We start from the raw sequence: 22,432 nt of genomic DNA on the forward strand, positions 1-22,432 counted from the left end.
GGCAGAAAAGGAAGAATCTTCCTCTTTCCATGTTTCCCTCACCCCGTCATAGAGGAGATGGCAGCTGGTCAAAAAAAGTGCTTTTTACCAGCTTTCGCACACATATTCCAAATGGATAGCTGTATTAATTGAAACAGAAATATAAAACAGAATTCCAGGAGCACCTCAGAAACTCAAATGATTACCCCAGCTGAGACTCACAAAAGCTTATGCAGGAATAAATTCTGTCGGTCTCTAAGGTGCCTCCAGAGTCCAGCATATACAAATAGATCCAGCCTTGACTAAGCATCCGACGGAACCTTCAAGATTTGTCTGTTAAGCTGCAGGGGATGGCCCCCCACCTCAGAACCTTCACCCCCACCCCCCCATAGGCAAGGGTGGGAGGCGGGATCCTCTTTTCAACCACCAACAGCAACAGTTTGCAGCCTCTGCTCTCCTTCTGTTTCTCTTCTTCCAGGCTGAGCTTGGCAGCCAATCCAGTTCTCCTAGCAACGGTGTCAGGTTTACCTTAGCAACGCTCCTGAAAGCTGTTGCTGCAGAGACCGGCAAAAGGAAAGGAGAAGAGATTCCCCCACAAGCCAACCCAGCACCATGGCAGAGCCCCCCAGTGAACCACCTGAGGAGGGGGAGAAACCCCAGCAACCGAGCCCAGAGCCCTCCAGGCAGCCCAGCAGTCCCTCCAGCAAATCCCTGCAAGGCCTTGCAAGGCCCTCTGGTTATGTACTTCACGGGCCAACCAGCAGCAGTGATAAAGACCTGGATGTAGCTCCAGGCCAAGATGAAGAGCAAAGCCAGTTTCCCTATCATGACCAGCAACCGGGTACACCTCAGCAAACAAGAAGCAGCATCTACCAGCCCCAGCAACCAAAGTTAAGTGTTTATGAGCAGCAAGAACCAAGAGGGTCTGTTTACCAACCGCAGCAGGCAAGAGGCAGCCTTTTCCAAGGCAGAGGTAGTATGCCTCAACCCCAGGACCAAAGGAGTGGAGTTTATCGGCAATCTGCAGGTACTCTGGACACATCAGAAGGCATTTCTCAGGATTTTCTGAGTGGCGCATCTCAACCACAGGACCAAAGAGAGGGTTTTCGTCTATCTGTGCAGGTGCCTTTAGTCAGAAGCAGTCAGATGGAATATGACCCGGGACACGGTCCTTACCAACTTCACGAGCCCGGATTGGGGCTCTATCAGCTTGGAGCTGGCATTTACGAAGATCAGGTACCAGATCCTGGACCCAGAGCATTGGCAATCAAGAATGCAAAGGCTTATCTCCTAAAAACAAGCCTCAAATCTGGTGTGAGCTTGTAAGTATGGGTAAAGCATACTCTGTATGTGAAGGGAACAGAATAATCTGAAAGGTTTCTAAACTGAATACATAATGTAGAGTTTAACTCCCTCCCCTTTCTATGTGATTCAAAGCAGTATATACAGGATTTGTAGGTGATCTCCCAATTACTACACTCAAAGCTGCTAGCTTCCGCAAGGGTGGTATCCAATGTGCCTTCAGATCACATACTAGGTAACTAGGATATCTTTGGATAGCATTATTGAGTAAGCAGTCAAAACATGCCTGACCTACCACATCTTTCAAAGAAATGTTGGAAAAATTGCAATGAAGATGGCTCTTATATGCATTGCTGGATATTTTGTTCATTTATTTATTTACATTAGACTTTTATCCTGCCCTCTCCTCAAGCGGACTCAGGGAGGCTTACAACAGTCGTTTACATGAGCAGTTCATCAGTGTACCCTTTTTGGGAAGATGTAACTAAAATAATCCAAACCATTACAGGACATGTAATTGAAATCTCACCAGAATCAATATTATTAAATATATATATTTCTAAATCAATCCCCAATATAGTGAAAAAAAACTATTGCAATATTACTTTATGCAGCCAAAGCCACAATTGCATTATTATGGAAAGATAAAAGAAAACCTTCATTAGATCTCTGGCACAAAAAATTGTGGAACTTATACACGATGAGCAAGATAACAGCAAACATAAAATTTGTACTAAATACTGTAAGTTCAACAAGCTTTGAAACAATTTGATTTCCGATATTAGAATATTTAATTTCTCAAGGTGAAATCCCAAATTTAGTTAATAAATGGCATTTGTACTGATAATCAATATGGTAATTAATAACAGGTAAAAATTTGAGTATTAGCTTATCTTTCAATCAGTATATTATATGTCACAAACAGAGAATAATGTAACCTAATTTATTGTTATTGTTTTTGTTTACTTCCACTGTAATTGTTTGATTTTACTATGTTTTTTATATCATATTGTCAATCAATACATGAAAAATTTTCTTTAAAAAAAAACAGACATGTCTGACCTATAGATTGTCAGCATATGCTGAGATATTTGAGTGGCAGTTCCTGGAGAGGGTGACGTTTCAGGCAGTGTGACATCCTCCATGATGTTCTAGGAATTTCTCTATGGTAAAAACTAGCGGGGGGGGAGGTCTGGAAAAAGAGGTGCCAGAACTCTCAAGAGGGAAATGAAAGAAAGGTGTCCCTCATGAACCTTTAAACATTTTTTGAGAATTTTGTTTCCACAAAGAGGTTTCTGAACTCCATTCCGCTGTGTTCCCCCAGGGGAAAAAGGCCCTGATATAAAAACTATAGAGATTTCAGTAATTCCTACAGTGTCACCTGGAAGTGATGTCACATTCTCCAGCCCTACACTCAGAAGTGCCATCACTTCCTGGCGATGCTTTAGGAATCCCTATACAGCATGGTCTTTACCACAGAGATTGAGATAATTTCTAGAGGGGTTAGCATCTATACTATCGCCTCCCCTATTTTTCTTCTGCTTCTTAAATCATCAAAGACAGGAGACTGGGTTTGAGGGCAGGGAGTTGCCCACCACAGGTAGGTGTAGATGTAGACTGTACAAGATTGCCAGAGAGTAAGATAGACTATAGTAAGCGGATTGTGGGAATAATCATTCAACAGATAATAGCTAGTAGCTTTAAAAAAAAGTTGGAGGCTGTGTGTTGGAAGGTGGGAACCATGCATAAGCAATAAAATAATGAAAACACAAAAGGCTCTTTAAATGATGGATTAAACCTTTCTCGTGCTTATGACTTCAAAAAGAAAGGCAATATTAGCATCCACACTTGAGTATTCTATCAGGGAAGCACTGGAAGAGGTTTTACAATATTTTTTTTAAAAAAAAAACGCAATTTTAAAAAATGGCAAAATGTCACGGGCATAGGAAAAAGTGTGTATTGCTAGTCAGTGATGCCACAGAAACTGCGCCATTCATGTCTGTGACTTAGCATTAGAGAAATGGAAGCAGAACTAGTTGAGAGAGGAAACTGCATTTTCCCCATTTGCTACATCTTGAGAACTGGGAAAATATGATTTCCCTACAACAGGGGTTCTTTCTCAAGGGAAGATGCCCCACGACTGCTGAGAATCCACCAAGCATTTATTGCTAATAAATACGATTGTCTATGAAAAGTCTTTTTCTGTGTAGAATTTATTGCAGTGAGCCTATAACATGTCTATTTGTGGGGCATTTATCTTCAAATTGCTAGGTATGACCATTTGGCTGAAATGTTGGCCAAAATCCTGAATGAGCGGCCTGAAAACCCAGCAGACATAATTGAGAATATCAGCAAAGATGTAAAGTGTGCTCGTTTCCAGAAGAAACTGGACACCCTCCGAGATGAATATGAGAAACTGCCAACATATGAGCTGGCTGAAATGTATAAGACTCTTTTCCAGAAGGCTGGAGGTGGAGATGGAGCAGAGCAAGAAGTAGAAGAAGAAACAGTGAGTCCCTAGACCTAGATTTCATTGGATTTCATATTTTTCTGCAAACCTGTGGTTTGCCCGAAAAAAATTCCCTGTATGTTCCTGGATCCATTCTGTAGACTTTTTGTCCAAATTCTGGAGCCAGGTAAAGGATTACATATTAGATACAGAAACACAGAAGAACCAGTCAAAAATTTTAAAACCTTAAATGGCTTCCAAGAAATACTCCAGCCAAGGGTCAAAAGAGATGAAATGCTGCAAGAACTGCAGTTGGCTTTTCCAGCATCCTTTTAAGCACAATTACAGCGAGATGGGTGTGAGAGTTGAATAGGGTGCTGTGGCAACAGGGAGAAGGATTTAACCTTTCCACTCCTGCACAGCTGTGCTAATCAAAATGCACAATTATAGCCCCATTAAAGAAATGCACAATTATAGCCCAGGCAAATAGGCCCAATACTAGTATATGTGGAGATTCTGTTTAGCAAAACCAGGACCGGATCTATGTGTTTTTGAGGGGGGGCAAAATTAAAAAATGGTGCCCCCTTATAGGCCATTCTATCTTATGGTCCCATAGAATACAATGGACTGCATACCCAATTTGGTGCCCCCCCTCCGTCGGCGTCCAGGGCAAACCCCCCCCTGCACCCCCCCCCCCCGATCCAGCCCTGATTAAAACCATGTGAGAGTAGAAAGTTTGTCCCTCCTCCTCCTCCCCATCTTTCCATGCAGCCTCAGTCTGAACTGGGCCTCTCTGTGGCTGAACAATGGAATCTTCATTATTTCCCTCATGCAGTACCCTTATTCTACACAACCTCTGCTAAGCCTGCTATACTCATCCCTGCTACTCAAGACTCCCATGCTTGGTACATGTACTGGCAGCACAAAATGTTCTCTTCCCAAGAAAGCTAACCTTTCATGGCCAAGGGGAGTTCTGTGTTGCAAACACAGGCAAGAAACATTGACTGGGGTGGTGACATAAGAAAGGTGGGAAAGTGCTGGAGTAGGGAAAGGGGGAGCATTGAATCTGTGCTGAATTTTCTGTCACTATAGAGCTCCTCCTGGTGGCCAGCTTGTGTCTCCTCTCCTCAGCTCTCTTGACTAGCCTTGATGATGTCATTGTTCTAGCTCTTACCATCTGACTGATGCTTGCAAACCAGTGGGTCCCATCCTGCCAACTAGAGATTAATGAAGGGACTAAAATCTGAAAATGTTGAAGGCCGCTGAATAAGCGCTCAAGGACTTGGAGGCTCATTTTCTTCCCTTTGTTACCTTAACTGATTTGTAGCTATCCTCAACATCATGTCCATTCTTGAGCATTTTCCAGTCATTTCCAGGGATTTTCTTCTCATGCTTTTTGTATACCTGGGGAATTTTCCAAGTCAGCTGAGATCAATACCTTGTTTGTAGGTGCCTCTAGCCCTGTTCACAAGCTACAACGAACGCATATACAAACTGGATAGAGTATACACGATTTTTAAAATACATACACTGAGTAATTCTTGTGTTACATTAAATACATTTAGAGATGAATATGTGATTGAAACCCCACAATTACCCAGATACTGGTCACTGGTTTCATTTGTAAAGTGACTGTGCATTGGCTCTTTCTTACTGATGCATGTAAATATGTGTAGAATTTACATGAGTTCACCGTAACATGTGAACAGGGTTTCTGGTGTTCAGCTTTCAAAATCTGTGCAGGAGCTAACCGCTTTAAGGGGTGCAATAATCTAATTTTGGTATTTCCCCTCCCTCCCCCAATCTAGCTAGAAACACCTCTGCCTAATGTAATGGAGACAGCCTACTACTTTGAACAAGCTGGATTTGGTTTGAGCATGGAGGAAAACTACCACATATTCCTTGCCCTCAAACTACTGGTCACCACACATCCACTCCAAACTTGTCGCTTCTGGGGCAAAATCCTAGGAATAGAGGCAAACTATATTGTTGCTGAGGTGGAGTTCCGTGAGGGAGAGGAGGAGGAAGAGGCAGAGGAGGAAGAAATACCTGAAGAAGGTTTGAAAGAGGGAAGTGAGAGGGAGGAAGAAGATGAAGATGAGGAAGAAAAAGATGAGCCACCCAAACCCAATTATAAGCCTCCGCCAGCAGTGCCAAAAGAAGAGAATCGAACTGGGACCAATAAGTTCACTTATTTTGTCTGTAATGAAGCAGGCAAACCTTGGGTGAAATTACCTCCAGTAACACCTGTGCAGATCGTGACTGCCAGGAAAATTAAAAAGTTCTTCACTGGAAGACTGGATGCTCCCATTGTGAGTTATCCACCTTTCCCAGGCAATGAGGCCAATTACCTGCGAGCCCAAATTGCCCGCATTTCAGCAGCTACCCAGGTCAGTCCACTGGGATTTTATCAGTTTGGAGAAGAAGAAGGAGATGAAGAGGAGGAGGGAGGAGCCGGAAGAGACTCATATGAAGAAAACCCAGACTTTGAACCCATTTCTGTGATAGAGTTGGTGGATTCTCTTTCCAACTGGGTGCACCACGTACAGAACATTCTAATGCAGGTATGTTTACTGAAGTCTACATTGATCTCATAACAGTACCAAAGGCTTCTCAGAACAAAAGCAATATTCTCTGTTGCTTCAGTTTCAAACTACAAAATGTTTCACCATTCCATAAAAATATTCTGCCATGAAACTTTCTTCATAGTTGAAAGGAGCAAGCAACACAGGTGAGGTTCATTGTCACTGGTTCTCTTGATACTAAATGGTGGTGGAAAACACTGTCAAGTTACAGGCAGTTTCTGGTGACCCCTCCTGAGGTGTTCAAGTCAAGAGATGAACAGAGGTGATTTGCCATTGCCTGTCCTCCGTGTAGCAACTCTGGATTCTTTGGTGGTCTTCCATCCAAGTACTAACCCAGGCCAATCATGCTCAGTTCCAAAGAACTGATGAGATCATGCTAACCTAGGCCATATAAGTCAGGGCTTGTAATAAATAGTAATATTTTATTTGTTGCATAAGGAGAATGCTGCCATGACATTATATATTGCAGTAGCATTCTCCTTATGCAAAAAATACACATACAAACGCAAACATCTAGGCAGCAATTCTTCACCCTGTGTAAGTAGAGCAAGACACTGCTAATAAGAAACCAGTGTAGCCTTCATTTCCCTTTCAAAGCATTTCTGCTATCAGCTACATGCAATTTCTCAGCAGTTCTTTCTGAAACAAGGCTTCTCCACACTCCACCCACATGTCTCTGGTATCGGGGTATTCTCAGGAGAAGCAGAAGCAAATCCACACACAGAGAAGCAGATCCTTGTAGAAGGACCTTTTTCACATTCTGTTCTGGTTGTACAAAGTGCAAAGTTGCAGCCAAAGGCTACTATTTAGTATCAAAAGCCCCAGTAGTGATGGAAGTAAACTATGTAACGATCATTCAAGACAAACAGATACAAAGAGGAGTCAGAGAAAACGGAACAGTTTGTAATGAAATATGCTGGATGAAGAGTTTCTCCTGCATTGGTCACAATGAAGAGCCAAACCTGACATGAGAGAGGGAATGCATGTGCACTCGGTTCTGTATCTACCTGCTCACATATAAAGCAAGGAGTCAAAATGGAGCTTGCCGCTGAGGTAAGCGAAATCCACCACCTTCTTCCTCATTATCTCATAATGCTCTGTTAACTAGTTTATTTCTAGTCTGGTTCTCTTCTGGTACTAGAGGCGGGCGGGAAAGAACATGCTTTAAACCACAGAAGGTACTCAGGTGAGGAGGAGACAGGGTTTAGCTCCCCTCACCCCCATTCTATTTTTTTTCCTGGGAAAAGTAGGCACCCTATCCCCAACCCTGTATAAGAACAAGACTATAAATAATATAAATAAATAATATAAATACATGTTTCCCTTCAGTCATGGCTTGTTTGGCCTTAAGTAAAGATGTAACCTAATTTTGGTTGAGATTTCAGTAAGTATGGACAGGATTGCAATCTTCAGTTCTCCAAAGGGAAACAAAGCAAGTCAGGGCCAAACACATGGATTTCTTCAGTGGGCCAGATAGCGCCCCCAGGACTGTTTCAGGTTAGGAAAATGGTGCAGGGGGAGAAGGATGAAGCCCATATTCTATGTACACTGCAATCCTAAGAATAATTAAATACCGATTGTCTGGGAATTTAGAAGAAACTGCAACTCATGTCTGACTATTACACAGACCAAACCGATGTACTCTGTAACATATAAATTGGCTCTCATTAACCCAGAAAGGCTTTGGGAGCTAGCATGCAACAGCATGGTGTCCCAAAGATAGTATGCAATGACACGGTGCCCCCAAGAGAATTTAAGTGCTTGTTTAATTGAAACTGGAGTTTGTTTTACGCCTTTGGCTTATTTATCTGCTAAAAGTATTGTTTAGGAGTTGAAGGTTTGTTTGTTTTTTTAATTGAACCTTCATGGGTTATGGGGAACTGAGGTTTGCAGTGAAGGGGCTGCCCTTTATTTTGTTTAGACTATTGCTCCATCCCAGTCTTACACTACATCCAGATGTTAATTTTAAGCAACTTTAAACTGCGATGTGCATGATCTTTGTTGCCAGTCTTCCATGAAGATCTTGTTTCTCTCCTTTCTCCCCTCTCTTCTCAACGGGGAATCAACAAACTCTAGTGCCCCATGATACTCAAATGTATGCACACAGGTTGACCCACACCAGATTTAACACCACATACACAACAAATCAGAATGCTAAATCTGGATTAAATGTGGGTTTCAAATCCAAGTTGGGGACAGGGAAACAAACTTCTGCTAACCCACATGCATGTACTTCTTATTCATGGATAACCAGAATTAAGCTCTAAGCAGGTTTCTCTGCACAAGAAGGGAAGGGGGAAGTAGGAAAGCTCATGCAAGAGCTCAACCACAAGCCAAGTTTGTGCACATCCTGTCTTAATTAAGTTAAAGTGATTTTTGAGTACACCTTCATTGGTCTCTTTGTGCAGAAAACAATTTCAAAATACCAAGCAGTTCATTCAAAGCACCTTGAGAATTCTGTCACGTATTAGTTATTCTCATTTTCTCCACCCACCCCACTTCCATTCCATAAGGTCCCATCAAGCATGGTTCATATTAGTTGAGAACCACTGGTCCACCCTGGTGCTGGTTCCCATGAATCTTGTTTTCTAACACTTGGTCCTTGGATGTAGGGACGCTGTGCATGGATCAATCCCCTTCAGAAAGCAGAGGAAGAAGAGGAGGAGGATGAAGAAGAAGAGAAAGAAGAGCAAGAAGAGTCACAACAAGAAGTAGGACCTCCACTTCTCACTCCACTCTCTGAAGATGCAGGTAGACACTATACATTGCATGCTCCTTCATTCTTTATGGGCATCACTAGCATGAAATATTTAGCCCTTGGCAAAAGCAGGCATTGGTGTTGGATTAATTGGTTGTTCAGGGCTGCATCAATGCATCATCAGATACTATGCTATTGTTGCACTGCAGCAGTAATTCACATCTGGGTTTTCCAGGTCTGTCAAGACAGTCTGGTTGCAAATGATTGTGGAACAACAGTGAAATATTCAGTGATGTGCCCTGGACTGTATCCACATGGCACTGGGTATTGCACTACAGTAATCATTCACCTTCTAGTTCATCTTGTTCATGAAGGAAAATCCAGTCGCAAGTTATTGTCATAGCATAATAACTAATAAGGTGTGGATGCAGTCAAGATTTGTTAAAATTAATCAACTCAACATGTTTGTTGTCAGTACTATAGTTAATCTTGCGAGCTGCACACACACTTTGATGCATATTGCAGTATCGATGCATGGTGCCAATCATTTGCAAATGGATTCTCTGGTGTGGTTTTAAAACTCAAGCATCAAGTGATTGCTACAGAACAATATCCAGTGAGGGGTGTGCACAGCCCTATTAAAGGAGACACTTTGACTTCTTACTACTACTGTTCATTGGGTTGCATCCAACCAGCTTTTACCAGTGGTGAAAAGGGGAAGAAGGGGGTCCCTTTGAGTTCTAAAAGGGATGTGCTGGTGCATGGACATGCATGGACAAAAGCCATGTGGAATCGGAGCTATAGTAAGAAAGGGAATTGGGTGAGTTTGAGTGATAAAACCTGGCTAGATCCAACCCTAACACATTTTCTGCTGTATAATTTATGTTCTATAATCCTATTCCACACGTCAGTTCAGAAACAGCTGCCTCCTTCCACAATAGTAGGGGCCTGGAACCTCCCAAAATTGCCTCCATGATGCCCACCACCATTTCAAAAAATCCTGAGGTTAGAATGTAGCAGTTGGATGCTGGACGAGGACTGGGTGGAGCCAGGGTCAGTTAGGGAAGGGATGTGACTCAGTGGTAGAGCATCTGCTTTGTAAGCAGAAGGTCCCAGGTTCAATCCCCAGCATCTCCAACTAAAAAGAGTCCAGGCAAAAAGGCATGAAATACCGCAGTTTGAGACCCTGGAGAGCCGCTGCCAGTCTGAGTAGATAATACTGACTTTGCTGGACCAAGGGTCTGATTCAGTATAAGGCAACTTCCTATGTACATATGTTCAGTTCCCACTTAGCCATGGAGCTTACCAAGTGATCTTGGGCCAGCCACTGTCTCTCAGAGAAAAGTAATTCACAGAGGCAGGGAGTCCATGTATGCTGCCCTGAACTCTTTCCAGGAAGGGTAAGATAAAAATTGGCTGGAATGATAGATAATGCATTTACAAGTCTAAAGACAATAACACAGGTGGAAGCCCAAAAGCAGTCTCAGGGACATATATTTTTCTCTTCAGTATGATATCATTTCATTTTAACATATCTTTAGATAAGTGCCAGACATTACTCCAGGGAGCATTCCTATGTATTTCTGTGTTAAAAGGGTACTTTTCCATTTATATATTACTCAGCATGTATTTAGTATTACTAGGCTAGGTACATACATGAAGTTACATTGGGTCAGGCTATTTGTCTATCAAGATTAGTATCGTCTACTTTTAGTGGCAGTGGCTCTCCAAGGTGTCAGCTAAAGGTCTTTCACATTACTTACTACCTGATCTTTTTGGCTGGAGATATTGAAGATTAAACCTGGGACCTTATGCATCCATGCAAAATAAATGTTTTACCACTGAGCCATGGCTCCTTTCCTCCAGCAACAGGGTCCCAATTTGGAAAGCTTATAAGAGGCTTTCTCATAAGTGAGGTGAAGTAAGGTGGACAACAGATCATGAAAGAAATAACGATTGAGGGGAGAGAGTTGGATGCAGCCAGTTAGATGAGGCTAAAACACTTCAGTCTATCTGTCCTGTTTGGGTGTTAGTTGAAAGGGTTTCAGAAGTGTAGCACATTTTTGCAGTTTACATTTAAATGACAATAACGGGTTGGAAAAGGAGAGAAGGAGGTATGGTATAGCCTGATTTCTTGGGTCTCAGAAGCTAAGCATAGTCGGTACTTGGATGGGAGACCACCAAGGAAGACTCTACAGAGGGCCCAGACTTGGATAGCCCAGGCAAGTCCAATCCTATCAGATCTCGGAAGCTAAGCAGGGTCGACTTTGGCAAGTACTTGGATGGGCGATCTTGACATATAAGAGCCAGGAGGTGGGGCAGGCTTTATTCAGCTATCTCTCTGAATATCCTCCATGTCCCCAGTAGGAGTCAGTCACCAGAGGTCACCATGACTTTTAGGTGCACACACACACTCACATGCACATAAAAATACAAAAATCCACCCCCCAAAGGAAAACTGCAGAGGAAGACAATGGCAAACTACCTCTGCTTCTCACTTGCTTTTAAAGCTCCTTGCTGGAATCTCCAAAAGTTGGTTGTGACTTGATGGCACTTATTGTATGTAATGGGTTGGATCCAGCCAGCTTTTTCATTCTATTTCCTTTCTTAATACAGCCCCCATCCCACATGGCTTTTGGCTATGCAGGTCCCATCATCCCCAGCATACTCTTTTTCACCAGGGGGAAAAGTTGGTTGGATACAACCTGTGGTTATTTACCTCTATTTGGTGTCCTCTAAAAGAAAAGCTTCTTAAAGCTCCTGTGCTTTAATGGCACTTCACTTAATTTAATTATTAAGCACATTGTGGTCTATTTTTTTAAATAAAAACATTCAATGGAACAACTGTCTAACCACTCAAATATTTCATAGCTTTGTTGTTGTTGTTGTTCAGACATTCAGAATATCTCTCCATGGTCAACTGAGCCCTCTACAAGCTTGGTTCCTCAATATGCCATTGCAGTTCTTCAGTCCAACTTGTGGCCTGGAGCATATTCCTTTGCTTCTGGCAGGTAGGGAGTGGACAACGGGTTTTGTTTCCTGCTTAAGCAGCATAAAATACATACTTCTGTTATTGCTATTCTTTTATTTGAACCATTTCTTAAGAGTTGACCAATTTCATCGCTAAAACCAGTTTGGCTTTCATATTCTTTATTCATTTGCACTGATCCCCAATTAAGGCTGCAATCCAATGCATGCTTAAAAAAGAGTAAGTCTTGCTGGAGTCAAGTCAATGGGCTTGCTTCTCATCTAAAAAGGCTGAGAAGTTTAGTCCACAAATAATATTTTGGCTCAAACTATAAGTCGGTAATACAATTAGGGATGAACACAAACCAGCTCACAAAACTTGGGCTTGTTTGGAGCTCAGGAACCAGTGTTTGGCGAAGGCACCTTCCCTGAATATTTACCAGACTTTTGGCCGGTTCAGCCAGGCATTTTAACCCTTCAGTTTTGCTTCCCCCACCTCCAAGGGGGGAAAGCAAAACTGAAAGCTTAAATGGCTGCCATCCATTTAAACCTAGCTGCTGACAAGCAGACCTGCTCAGTTCAAATGACTGCGAGCCATTAAGCCCTTCAGTTTCACTCCCCTCCCTTTGAAGGGAAGAAGCAAAACTGAAGGGCTGAATGGCTGTCAGGTATTTACACTAGCTGCTGACTGGCGGACCTAGTCAGCAATTAGGTTTAAAAGGCTACAACCCATTAAACCAGTTTCACTCCCCCACTCAAAGTGGTAGGGAGCAAAACTGAATGGTTACATAACTGGCAGCCATTTTTAGGTTCATGTAGGGAGTAGGGAAAGACAGGGCCATAGCCAACAGTGGGGGAACAGGGGTGGTGCCCCTATAGAATCTGCAGCATCCCCCATCCAATCTTCCCTAATCTTCAGGGAAGATTGGGTGGAGGTGCTGCAGATTCTGTAGGGGGCACCACCCCTGTGCTCCCCGCACTGGCTATGGCCCTAGGGATAGTGGTGCTAATGTTTGTGGGAATAAAAAAAAACCTTCCCTGTTCACATGGCATATACCCTGCTTTGAGTGCGATCTTTGGAAAAAATGTAGCTAAGTGGATATAGGAAAGACAAGTGAGAACCCATGAGACTCATGTGGAGAATTGCCTTCATGTGGAGTATTGCCTTCTCTAATTTATCCTATCCTCTCTTTTTGTACCTCCTTTTGTTGTTTCCTTTTCCTCCCTATCCTCTATGTCCTCCTCTTGTTGTTGCCCCATCTGTCTCCTGTCCCTTCTTCACCACTGTGTGGTGAATAACAACAATGGTGGCAGCTCCTGTCCTCTCCTCTTCCCCCTCCCACACATGACTGCAGCCACCACCTCCACCTATCTAGTTCAAGGGGCAATTCCTCCTTTTGTGCAGTAGTTAAGTGCACAGACTCTTATCTGGGAGAACCGGGTTTGATTCCCCACTCCACCACTTGCAGCTGCTGGAATGGCCTTGGGTCAGCCATAGCTCTCGTAGTTGCCCTTGGAAGAGCAGCTGTTGTAAGAGCTCTCTCAGCCCCACCCACCTCACAGGGTATCTGTTGTATGTGGGGGAAGGAAAAGGAGATTGTGACTGTTCTGAGACTCTGAGATTCAGAGTATAAATCCAATATTTTCTTCTTCTCCTCCTCCAAATTGTGCCACATGTAATGAGGTTGATGGCTACTACTGAGCTAGAGGAAGAATGCTACCTGAGAAAGTAGAGACAACATTCCGCAGTAGGGGGATATAATGACAAGCCGCTGCAAGCCTCCTACACTGGGCATTGAAAACAGCCACTCCATCTGTCAGACAGGCAGGATGTACTCTCCCCACCCCCCTTTACAAAAGTGAAAGCTTTACCTTCCAAAGCCTCAGCTTCCTGCCCTGGGTTCATGCTGAGGTGTACCCATACTCAAGTCAGTGCCTCGATACTCAAACATAAATCAAGTTTATTAGCTAAAGGAATGTTGCACAGCATAAATCACTCAAATACAAGCAATAAATATAAAACAAATAAACCTCACTGTTGCTATCTAAAAATCTGCCTAAGATTTTAGAACTTACTATCTCCGAGCATCTGAGAATGGCATTCTTTGGTCATCCATCTCTCCCATCCTACAGAATATGAGGGTGCTCTCCATGGCCAACAGGTGTAGCATGGAGGCATGCCAGAGTGAGCAATAAAAGATTTATCTATGCATGTTGAGAAGCCTTCCAGCAAATGATGCCTCACTAGGCAACTCAACAGCCAATCAGAACCAAACTATTAATGTGCATTTCAGTTGTGAGAAAGAAAGAAAAAACTAGGGAGGACAGAACTATCTCCCAAAGTCAGATCTCCTGAAACAAAGATCCTGAACTGAAAACTGCTCTACAGGCATTGATAATCAGCAAAAGAAGCAGTTTTGAAGCCAGAATCGGAACAACACTTAGAGTTCTAAACCAAAGTTCAACCATCTTATTAGAACCTGGAACTTAAGCTATCCAGTTTATCACAGAGGAATATTTAAATACCCTTTTTGAACTTTCACTTTTTTTTTCTTCAAAACTGTGGGCTGTCTCCCACGGTTGCAGAAAATTAACCCTCTACATGGCCTTGATGTATGGATGTAACTATGAGTGATGTTGAAAACTGGGTATCTTGATTGCAACACAGCAGGGGATGAGCCAGAATGTGTATGGATGTACCACAATGCCATGTGAAAGCTCTAAAAAACAACTGCTGCAGTTTTAGACTCTAGCTAGACCAAAATACCTGTTTGGGACTGACCCAAACCTGCAGAAGATCTCCATCAGTTGTGAGAAAATCTTCAGGTTTGTGCCAGAAAATCAGAACCATATTTAATCTGCTTTAATAGAATATTATATAGCAATACACTTTGCCCAAAACAAACACTCAGGAGGCTTAACACTTTGCCTCCCAGCTTTTCTCTCAAGCATGCATGCACATTCCAACACCCCAGGAATTATGGCAGCAAAGGGAGGGGGAGACAAAAAATGATTTGCACGTCACATAGAATGACCCTTTTCCCCTCTCTGCAACTAAATTACATGATAGCACTAGGAAGGACTCCCAGTATAACTCCCAGTATGTTTGTAGTGGTAAGAGGATGCGGTCTAAATAATCTCAAACACCAAAAGCCTCTGCCCTTGAAAATAAGATGTTTAATTCACACTTGTTTGGTTATCAAAGGATATATGCAACCTTTCCTGGGACATCCTCTGTGCATTAAATGTATATGTTTACCTAAAGGGAGTCATAATAGCTATAATTCATGACTGTGTCAAATATTGAGCAGAGTTACATATAGCTGGTGGGCAGTGGTTAAGCATGCATAATGCTACAGAGTTATAATGCAATAGCAAAATAGTGAAATTAACAAATTGAAAGGAAGATCCAAGTAGGCAGCCATGTTGGTCTGAAGTAGTAGAACAAAATAGGAGTCAATTGCACCTTTAAGACCAACTTAGTTTTATTCAGAACGAAAGCTTTCCTGTGCTCTCTAAGCACACTTCATCAGACTTCACAGTGAGCAGAGCCATACATAGCTGGTAGGCACTGGCCCAGAATGCAAAATGGTACAGATTTAAGAACCAATGACCAGGGAAAGGAAATTTGGTCAAATTGAAAAGACGTTTGGTCTGAATAGCATCTGCATGTCAGAATTGAAGAAGGTGTTACAGGGCAATAAAAGCCATCTATTAATTGCTCTCTGGTTTCTTAAAGTCTGGTTAAACTGAGAACTATTTTCTCAGAAGTGTTCTTGTTACTTAATTCACTTTTTAACATCTAGCATACATTATAAACATCATTTCACTTTGCAAATACAACAAAAAAAATACACTAGAATATAGTGGAAGATGGGTCCAGTGCATGCAATGAGACAAACAACCAACATCTCTGTCTTAACTTTGTCAATATAAAAAACCCAACATTATTCTGATACACTGTTCTTAAAGAGAAATGCACTGGAATACTGTGGCTATATAGCTATAATTGGTGGAAATGTGTTAGCATATGTAATGAGATATGAATCCAATGTCTCTCAGTTCTCAGTTGCTATTGGATTGTAACTCTGTACCATTTTGCATGCTTAACCACTGCCCATCAGCTATATGTAACTCTGCTCACTGTACACCATTTGTTCATCTGATGAAATATGCATGCATATGACAGCTTACATTCTGAATAAAGCTTGGTTGGTTTTAAAGGTGCTGCTGGACTCCAACTTTGTTCTATTGCTTCAGACCAACACAGCTAGCCACCTGGATGTGTCAAATATTGAAATCATTGATCTTAAGAGTATAAATTGTCTCCATTGTCCACCACTGGGGACTGATCTAGACAGATCCCAGAGAACACTGTTCTCCTACTGGGGTGTCGCTAATCAATCTGAGAATTCTCAAGGGAGGGGAAGGAGAACTTTCTTTTTTTTCTTGGCTTGTATTGTGGGGGAACCTTTTAATTGTTATGTTTTATCTGGTAGAGTGCCTTGTTTGGCTGCCTGCCCAGAATTGTGAAGGCTAAAGGATATTTGTAGTAATAAAATAACAGACTGTGTTCCTGACACTATGCTTTGGGTGATTTCTTTACTCACACATATTTAGATAGGTTAGGAGACACCAGCACATTTCTTTGGCTTGGTAAGTGGACACACTGAATGAGAAAGAACCGACATGTTTGTTGGCCTGGGACCCCACAAAGGGGATTCTCACAACACCATCCTTGACATTCTTTCTTTCCCTATACTTCTATTACTGTTCTTCTTCTCCAAGTTCCTTCTATATGCTATCTTATTCTAACATCTGTTATTATGGCCAGACTGAGTAGGCTGAAAAACTGTGGGAAAGGGTTATTGTGTATCATGACAATAACAGAAGACTGAATAAAAATATTTTAAATCCTATTTAGGAGAATACGACAGCCATCCTATTGGGTTGTTTAAATTACAGTCTTGGTCTAACTGGGGGAGCATGGCACAATCCCATTGTGAGTGTTCCCATTCCATTTGCTTGGGTGCCACTTAAAAGACAAGGAAGTGCGATGATGTGATAGCGTAATATTGATTTATTAAACATTCCAGGTGGAGAAGATGTGAAGGCTCAGGTTTCAGCATAAGCCTTAACACGTAGATTCACTTGACTTTTGAAAGAAGCTCAACTGGGGTTTCCCTTTAAGTTATTTTTTAACACCATTCCCTTTTTTCCCTGTAGGAGATTCGATAACATCTATATTGGTTGGGGTCTTAAATACAGTACAGTCAATTACACTCCTTTAGAACTACCGCCAGTGCAGACTGAGTACCCCAGTGGACCAGAAATCACAGAAACTGCTGATCCAACTGTGGAAGAAGAGCAGGCACTCAAGGCTGCCCAGGAGGAAGCTTTGGCTGCGGAAGAGATGGAAGAGGAAGAGGAGGAAGATGAAGATGAGGATGATTAAACTGCAAAGAGTTGGATGCAATGTAGCATTTCCTCCCCCCCCCCCAAAGAATTTATTGGGTTTTCTATTAATGTACTAGCATAAGCAGAGTGCAATAAATATTTACTTATTAAGTTCATGTAAGGAGGTAGTTAACATGTAGTTACATATTAGCCTTTTGTAGTCACTCACAGGGGGTTGATTTTTGTGGTCACTTTCCAGAGACTGCCATTGCCTTTTGCTAGCCTTGCATCTCAATGAATATAACTGGATGCAGGGTTGCTCTACAATGCACCTTTACTTGGGACTGAAGTGAACTAAATTCAAAATCATAAGACAGCCCTGTGCCACCTTAAAGACTACTACATATGCTGTGGGATCTGCCATCATGAGTCAGAGTCACAACATGGGATGCATGATGGCAAAGATTGGCAGAGAGATGTATACAAAGGGCAGTAGAGGAAGGCCGACAAATACCTCTGCAGAGGAAGTTCCAAAGTTTTGACACAACCAAGAAGCCCCTTTCTCAGGTTGCCACCTGTCTAACCTAGATGGCAGGGGCATCCAAAAATGACAGTAGACGATGGGTGGGTCCATATGGGAGAAATCAGTCCTTCTCCCCAACATTGACTATAGCTTGTACACCATCTTAAATTTGATCTCAGGCATGATTAATATAAAGACTACCAAATGTTTCCTTCTGCTCTGCTCTTAGCCTTCAAAGAGAACTGTGGTTTCTCATCTGGGTTTTATGAGTGACCTTTGGACTTGCTGGCCTTTTTAAAATCCTTCCAATAAGATGACCCTCCATTGTTTAGTTCTCCTTCCCGGGATGCAAATGCTATAATCTAACATCAACAGCAATTCAAAATGGGTCAGCACAGCATCTACACCAAATTTTGGCATGACCAGGTCTTCAGACCTTTACCTATATATCTGCTATTTTCTCCTCCCATTTTTAAAACATGTAACATCTGGCCTGAAAGGTTCATCTTGTTATTTCAAGAATGGGATGCTTTGTGTTTTTCCTTCTATTGAAATGAGGCATTTCTTTACCAGGGAACATATAAAGATCTATTTTCAGAGTAAGAACACCAATGCAGAGTGTTGGACTTAGTTGGTTTGAATGTCTACTCATGCCATGGAAGTCTCTTGGGTGACCTTAGGCCAGTCACTTACACTGAGGGTTGTTGCAAGGATAAAATGGAGGAGATAAGAATGAGGTAAGATGCTTTGGGTCCCCCTTGAGGAGAGAGGCAGGGTACAAATGGACTGAGTAAATAAATAATCATGAAGATTTGTGGTGAAGTCTGCACAGTGTTTTGCTTGGCCCTAATTAAAAGATTGCATTTTGGGGGAGGGGGGGCTTTTTTGGAGTCAATATTTATATCCTTTTTTAATGTCTTCTTTAATAATAACATTAATAATTGAAAAATAAAACTGTTTTTTTAAAAAAACAAAATCCAAACAACATTTCCAGAAGAAAAAAAGCAAAACGTCTCCTCCTCCCAGGAAACAGAACCTGCAAAACAGTGGCCCTAGATTGTCCTTTGAAGCGGCACCAATGTTCCCTCTAAGCTGCAGTCTTGTGAGCAAAAATTCTACTTTGTGAGCTACTGCCATTAAAGCTGTGAGCTACAGCATAACTTAATTTTGCTCTTGGGCCATTTTTCCTTAGTTAAGACAAAAATGTGTGAGCTGGAGACTAAAAAATTGTGAGCTAGTTCACACTAACTCAGCTTAGCGGGAACACTGAGTGGCACTATAAAGCAGCTTAAAGGTAAAGGTAGTCCCCTCTGTGCAAGCAAAGGTCATTTTCGACTCTGGGGTGACGTTGCTTTCACAACATTTTTACGGCAGATTTTTAATGGGGTGGTTTGCCATTGCCTTCCCCAGTCATCTACACTTTTTCCCCAGCAAGCTGGGTACTCATTTTACTGACCTCGGAAGGATGGAAGGCTGAGTCAACCTGAGCTGGCTACCTGAACCTAGCCTCCGCAAGGATCCAACTCAGATCGTGATCAAAGCTTACCACTCTGCGCCGCGGCCCACAGGGCTTTTTATAAAGCAGCTTACATGCTAGCAATAAAACATCCACCCACCCTGCAATTGCTTTTCCAAACCTATTAAGGATTGGGAAGCTGCAAGTTCTACTAGGAAGGACTCACCTCTTTAAGCCTGTAAGCACTACTGATCTTAAAAACAAAAAAAACCTGAAAGAGCAAAGGCAAGAAATAAAAATTTCAAACCCTTACCGTTCAATCGATTAACCAATACCAATTAAGTCTACCAATACCGTCTGTTGTATGCCCTACAATCGAGAACACTGTCCCCTACCCCCGGCGTAGTGTTTAATGGATCCGCCCATTCTCTCCATACCAGCCACAATAGTAGTATGGTACACAAGAAGGGGCGGGAAGTACCAATAGCAAAGGCTCTTGCTCGAAAATCAAAAGCTGGAAGGTATACCCTACAAGAGCGAGGTTTGGCGAGCCGGCGAAATGGCTGACGAGGGAGCTGTGATAGTCTGCATGAGGGTGCGGCCGCTTATCGAAAGGTGCCTTTTGTGGGGAGGGAGTTCTTATCCTTTGCGTGTTCTGTGGTCTCCTGGAGGCCTTCTTAGTGCGCTTATTTGGGGTTAAGCCCCACTGTGGTCAATGGGGTTTGCTCCCAGTTGAGGGCAGAGGGCTGGGGAAGAGAGCTTGTGCTTTATGCTTCCTTCCAGTCTCTTGTCATAGGCTACAGATGTTTTGGGCGTCCCTTTTTAAAGCTTGTCCAGCTAGTTACAAAAATCTGCCCGTTTGTATCCGTTTTATTCTCTCCAGTTTACGGTTTGACTCTGCCTTGTTAAGGATGGAGAGGCTGAATGGACTAGGCAATTTGCATGTCCTCGTGCTCCTTGCATCCTATCTCCGCTGTTAATGACCAGCACTGACTCTAAATGGTGGGACATACTAAAACTTGGAACAGCGCCTGCCCATAGACTATACACACCTGCTGATAGCATCACTAGGAGTAAGACCCGTGGGGGGGGGGGGAGGCTCTGGGCAAGTGCCTGCCACCCTTGCTGTCTACCTACCCAAGTGAAGGCATTAACTCCCCCCCACACCTCAATGGAAGCTTATCTCTGCTATCTAGAGAGTAGATGTAAATCTGAGTGATCTCCAGTGGTTCTCTAGGAGGAAATGGCATTGTACCTGTCTGAGTGTCAAGCACTGATATTTCTCAATAAGCAGTCTTTTGTTTTAAATCAAAGCTGTTTTATTGTTAGAAACTCAGGAGCTATACCAAGGACACAAGCCTTGAGAGTAATGACATATACACAGTTTCACAGTTGCTATATAGGATATCTTCAAAGGTTACCATACAGATGCATAACTGAGTCACAAGTACAAAAGTTGCTAAACAACTATCTATTTTATTACTAAGGAATTTAGGCTATTAGAAATATCTCCCATTCTCACACTATTCTGGAAGCATATAAGAGTTGTCTGTGTGAACCTGTGGGAGAGGCGACTTGAAAATACTACCAGCCAGGCTGTAGCATAAACATCCTTGGTCCAGATGGATTTATTACTTGCCCAATGGTTGTAAATAAGGGGGGAGCAGAAGAGAGCTGGTGACCTGCTCTTTGAAAGAAAATCACGTTACAGAAATAAGCGTGTTTGACACTGAGGTTCCACCCCTCCACAAACCCCATCCTTTAAATATCCACGAATTCCCTAACCTGGAGTTGGCAACCTATCTCCTTTCCTTTATCTGCTCCTCTGACTTCAGCTTTCCATCTCCTTCCCCCTCCCTGTAGTTCCTACATAGGCTGTCTTTCCCCACAGTGAGGGTGAGGAACCAAATCAGCTTACATAATTCTCTTCTGCCCCCTTTGATCTGAACAGCAACTCTGTGAGGCAGGTTAGGCTGGAAGTCAGTGACTGGTCTGAAATCAGTCAGTCAGCTTCCACAGCAAGGACCTGGGTTTGGCAGACCCCATGCTGAAGCCCTAACTCCTAATTTCCCATCAACATGGAAAGATACCACTGAAGGCCTCTGGGCGAGTGTCTGCCATCCTTGCTGTCTTCCCACCCACCAAAGTGAAGGCATTCACTCCCCCCACACACACCTCAAGGGGAGCTGATCTCTGGCATCTGAAGAGCAGATGTAGTTCTGAGTGATCTCCAGCCCTCACCTGGAGATTGGCAACAGTGGTTCCCATGAGGAAATTGTTGGTTTGGAGTCTATGGCACTGTACCTCTCTGAGGTCCCACACCTCCTCAAACCCTGCCCTCTCCAGGCCTAGCCCTTTAAATCTCCAGGAATTTCCTAACCTGGAGTTGGCAAGCCTATCTCCTTCCCTTTATCTGCCCCTCTGACTTCAGCTTTCCATCACCTGTGCCCTCCCTGCAGCCTCTATATAGGAAAATTAGTCCTTCACGAGGGGGGGGGGCAGAAGCAGTTTACATCATTCTCTCCCCCCATGTGATCTGAACAACAACTCTGTGAGGCAGGTTAGGCTGGAAGTCTGTGACTGGTCTGAAATCAGTCAGTCAGCTTCCACAGCAAGGACCTGGGTCCGGCAGACCCCACTCTGAAGCCCTAACTCCTATGCCCTCCTCAAAGTCCACCACAGAATCTCCAGGAATTTCTCACCAACATGGAACTGGCAGCCGTAGTCAGCACTGGGCCCAATGAGTTTCTGCCTCAGAGGCCTGTAGTGAGACCTTTCAGTCCAACAGACTATCTCTGACAAACTGTTTAATAGGGTGGAGTCATCAGCCATTACATCAGCTTACAGCATTCCCCTCTCCTCTCTCCCCCTTTTATCTGAACAACAACAACCCCATGAGACAGTTTAGGCTGGTTTGAAATCACCCAGTCAGCTTCTACAGCCCTCACCTGGAGATTGGCAACAGTGCTTCTCCAGGAGAAAAGGCCTCTCCCTCAGAGTCCATTCTGTCATATGAGCCCACTGTAGCCTAATTGGAATAGAGTGAAGAGTATTGGCAGGTGGAAAGGGCCCCTCC

At 43.0% G+C, this 22,432-nt stretch overlaps 1 protein-coding gene across 1 annotated transcript; it reads left to right on the plus strand.

Moving 5' to 3' along the window:
* The first annotated feature begins 541 nt into the window (after window positions 1-541).
* Window positions 542-17,551, plus strand: LOC132577292 (radial spoke head protein 6 homolog A-like). The gene is made up of 6 exons (XM_060246983.1): window positions 542-1,301; window positions 3,553-3,790; window positions 5,539-6,294; window positions 8,928-9,066; window positions 11,907-12,024; window positions 17,207-17,551. The coding sequence occupies exons 1-6, from the start codon at window positions 592-594 to the stop codon at window positions 17,433-17,435; spliced, it is 2,190 nt and encodes a 729-aa protein (XP_060102966.1). The 5' UTR covers window positions 542-591; the 3' UTR covers window positions 17,436-17,551.
* The last annotated feature ends 4,881 nt before the right edge of the window (window positions 17,552-22,432 follow it).

This window comes from Heteronotia binoei, chromosome 9 (genome assembly GCF_032191835.1).
Source record: "Heteronotia binoei isolate CCM8104 ecotype False Entrance Well chromosome 9, APGP_CSIRO_Hbin_v1, whole genome shotgun sequence".
Lineage (NCBI taxonomy): Eukaryota > Metazoa > Chordata > Lepidosauria > Squamata > Gekkonidae > Heteronotia > Heteronotia binoei.

Bases quoted from the DNA above. Each gene is read 5' to 3' on its own strand.
- LOC132577292 (XM_060246983.1), top strand. From the start codon at position 592: ATGGCAGAGCCCCCCAGTGAACCACCTGAGGAGGGGGAGAAACCCCAG. The intron at 1,302-3,552 runs GTAAGTATGGGT...TCAAATTGCTAG, and splicing joins CTCAAATCTGGTGTGAGCTT to GTATGACCATTTGGCTGAAA. The intron at 12,025-17,206 runs GTAGGGAGTGGA...TTTTCCCTGTAG, and splicing joins TATTCCTTTGCTTCTGGCAG to GAGATTCGATAACATCTATA.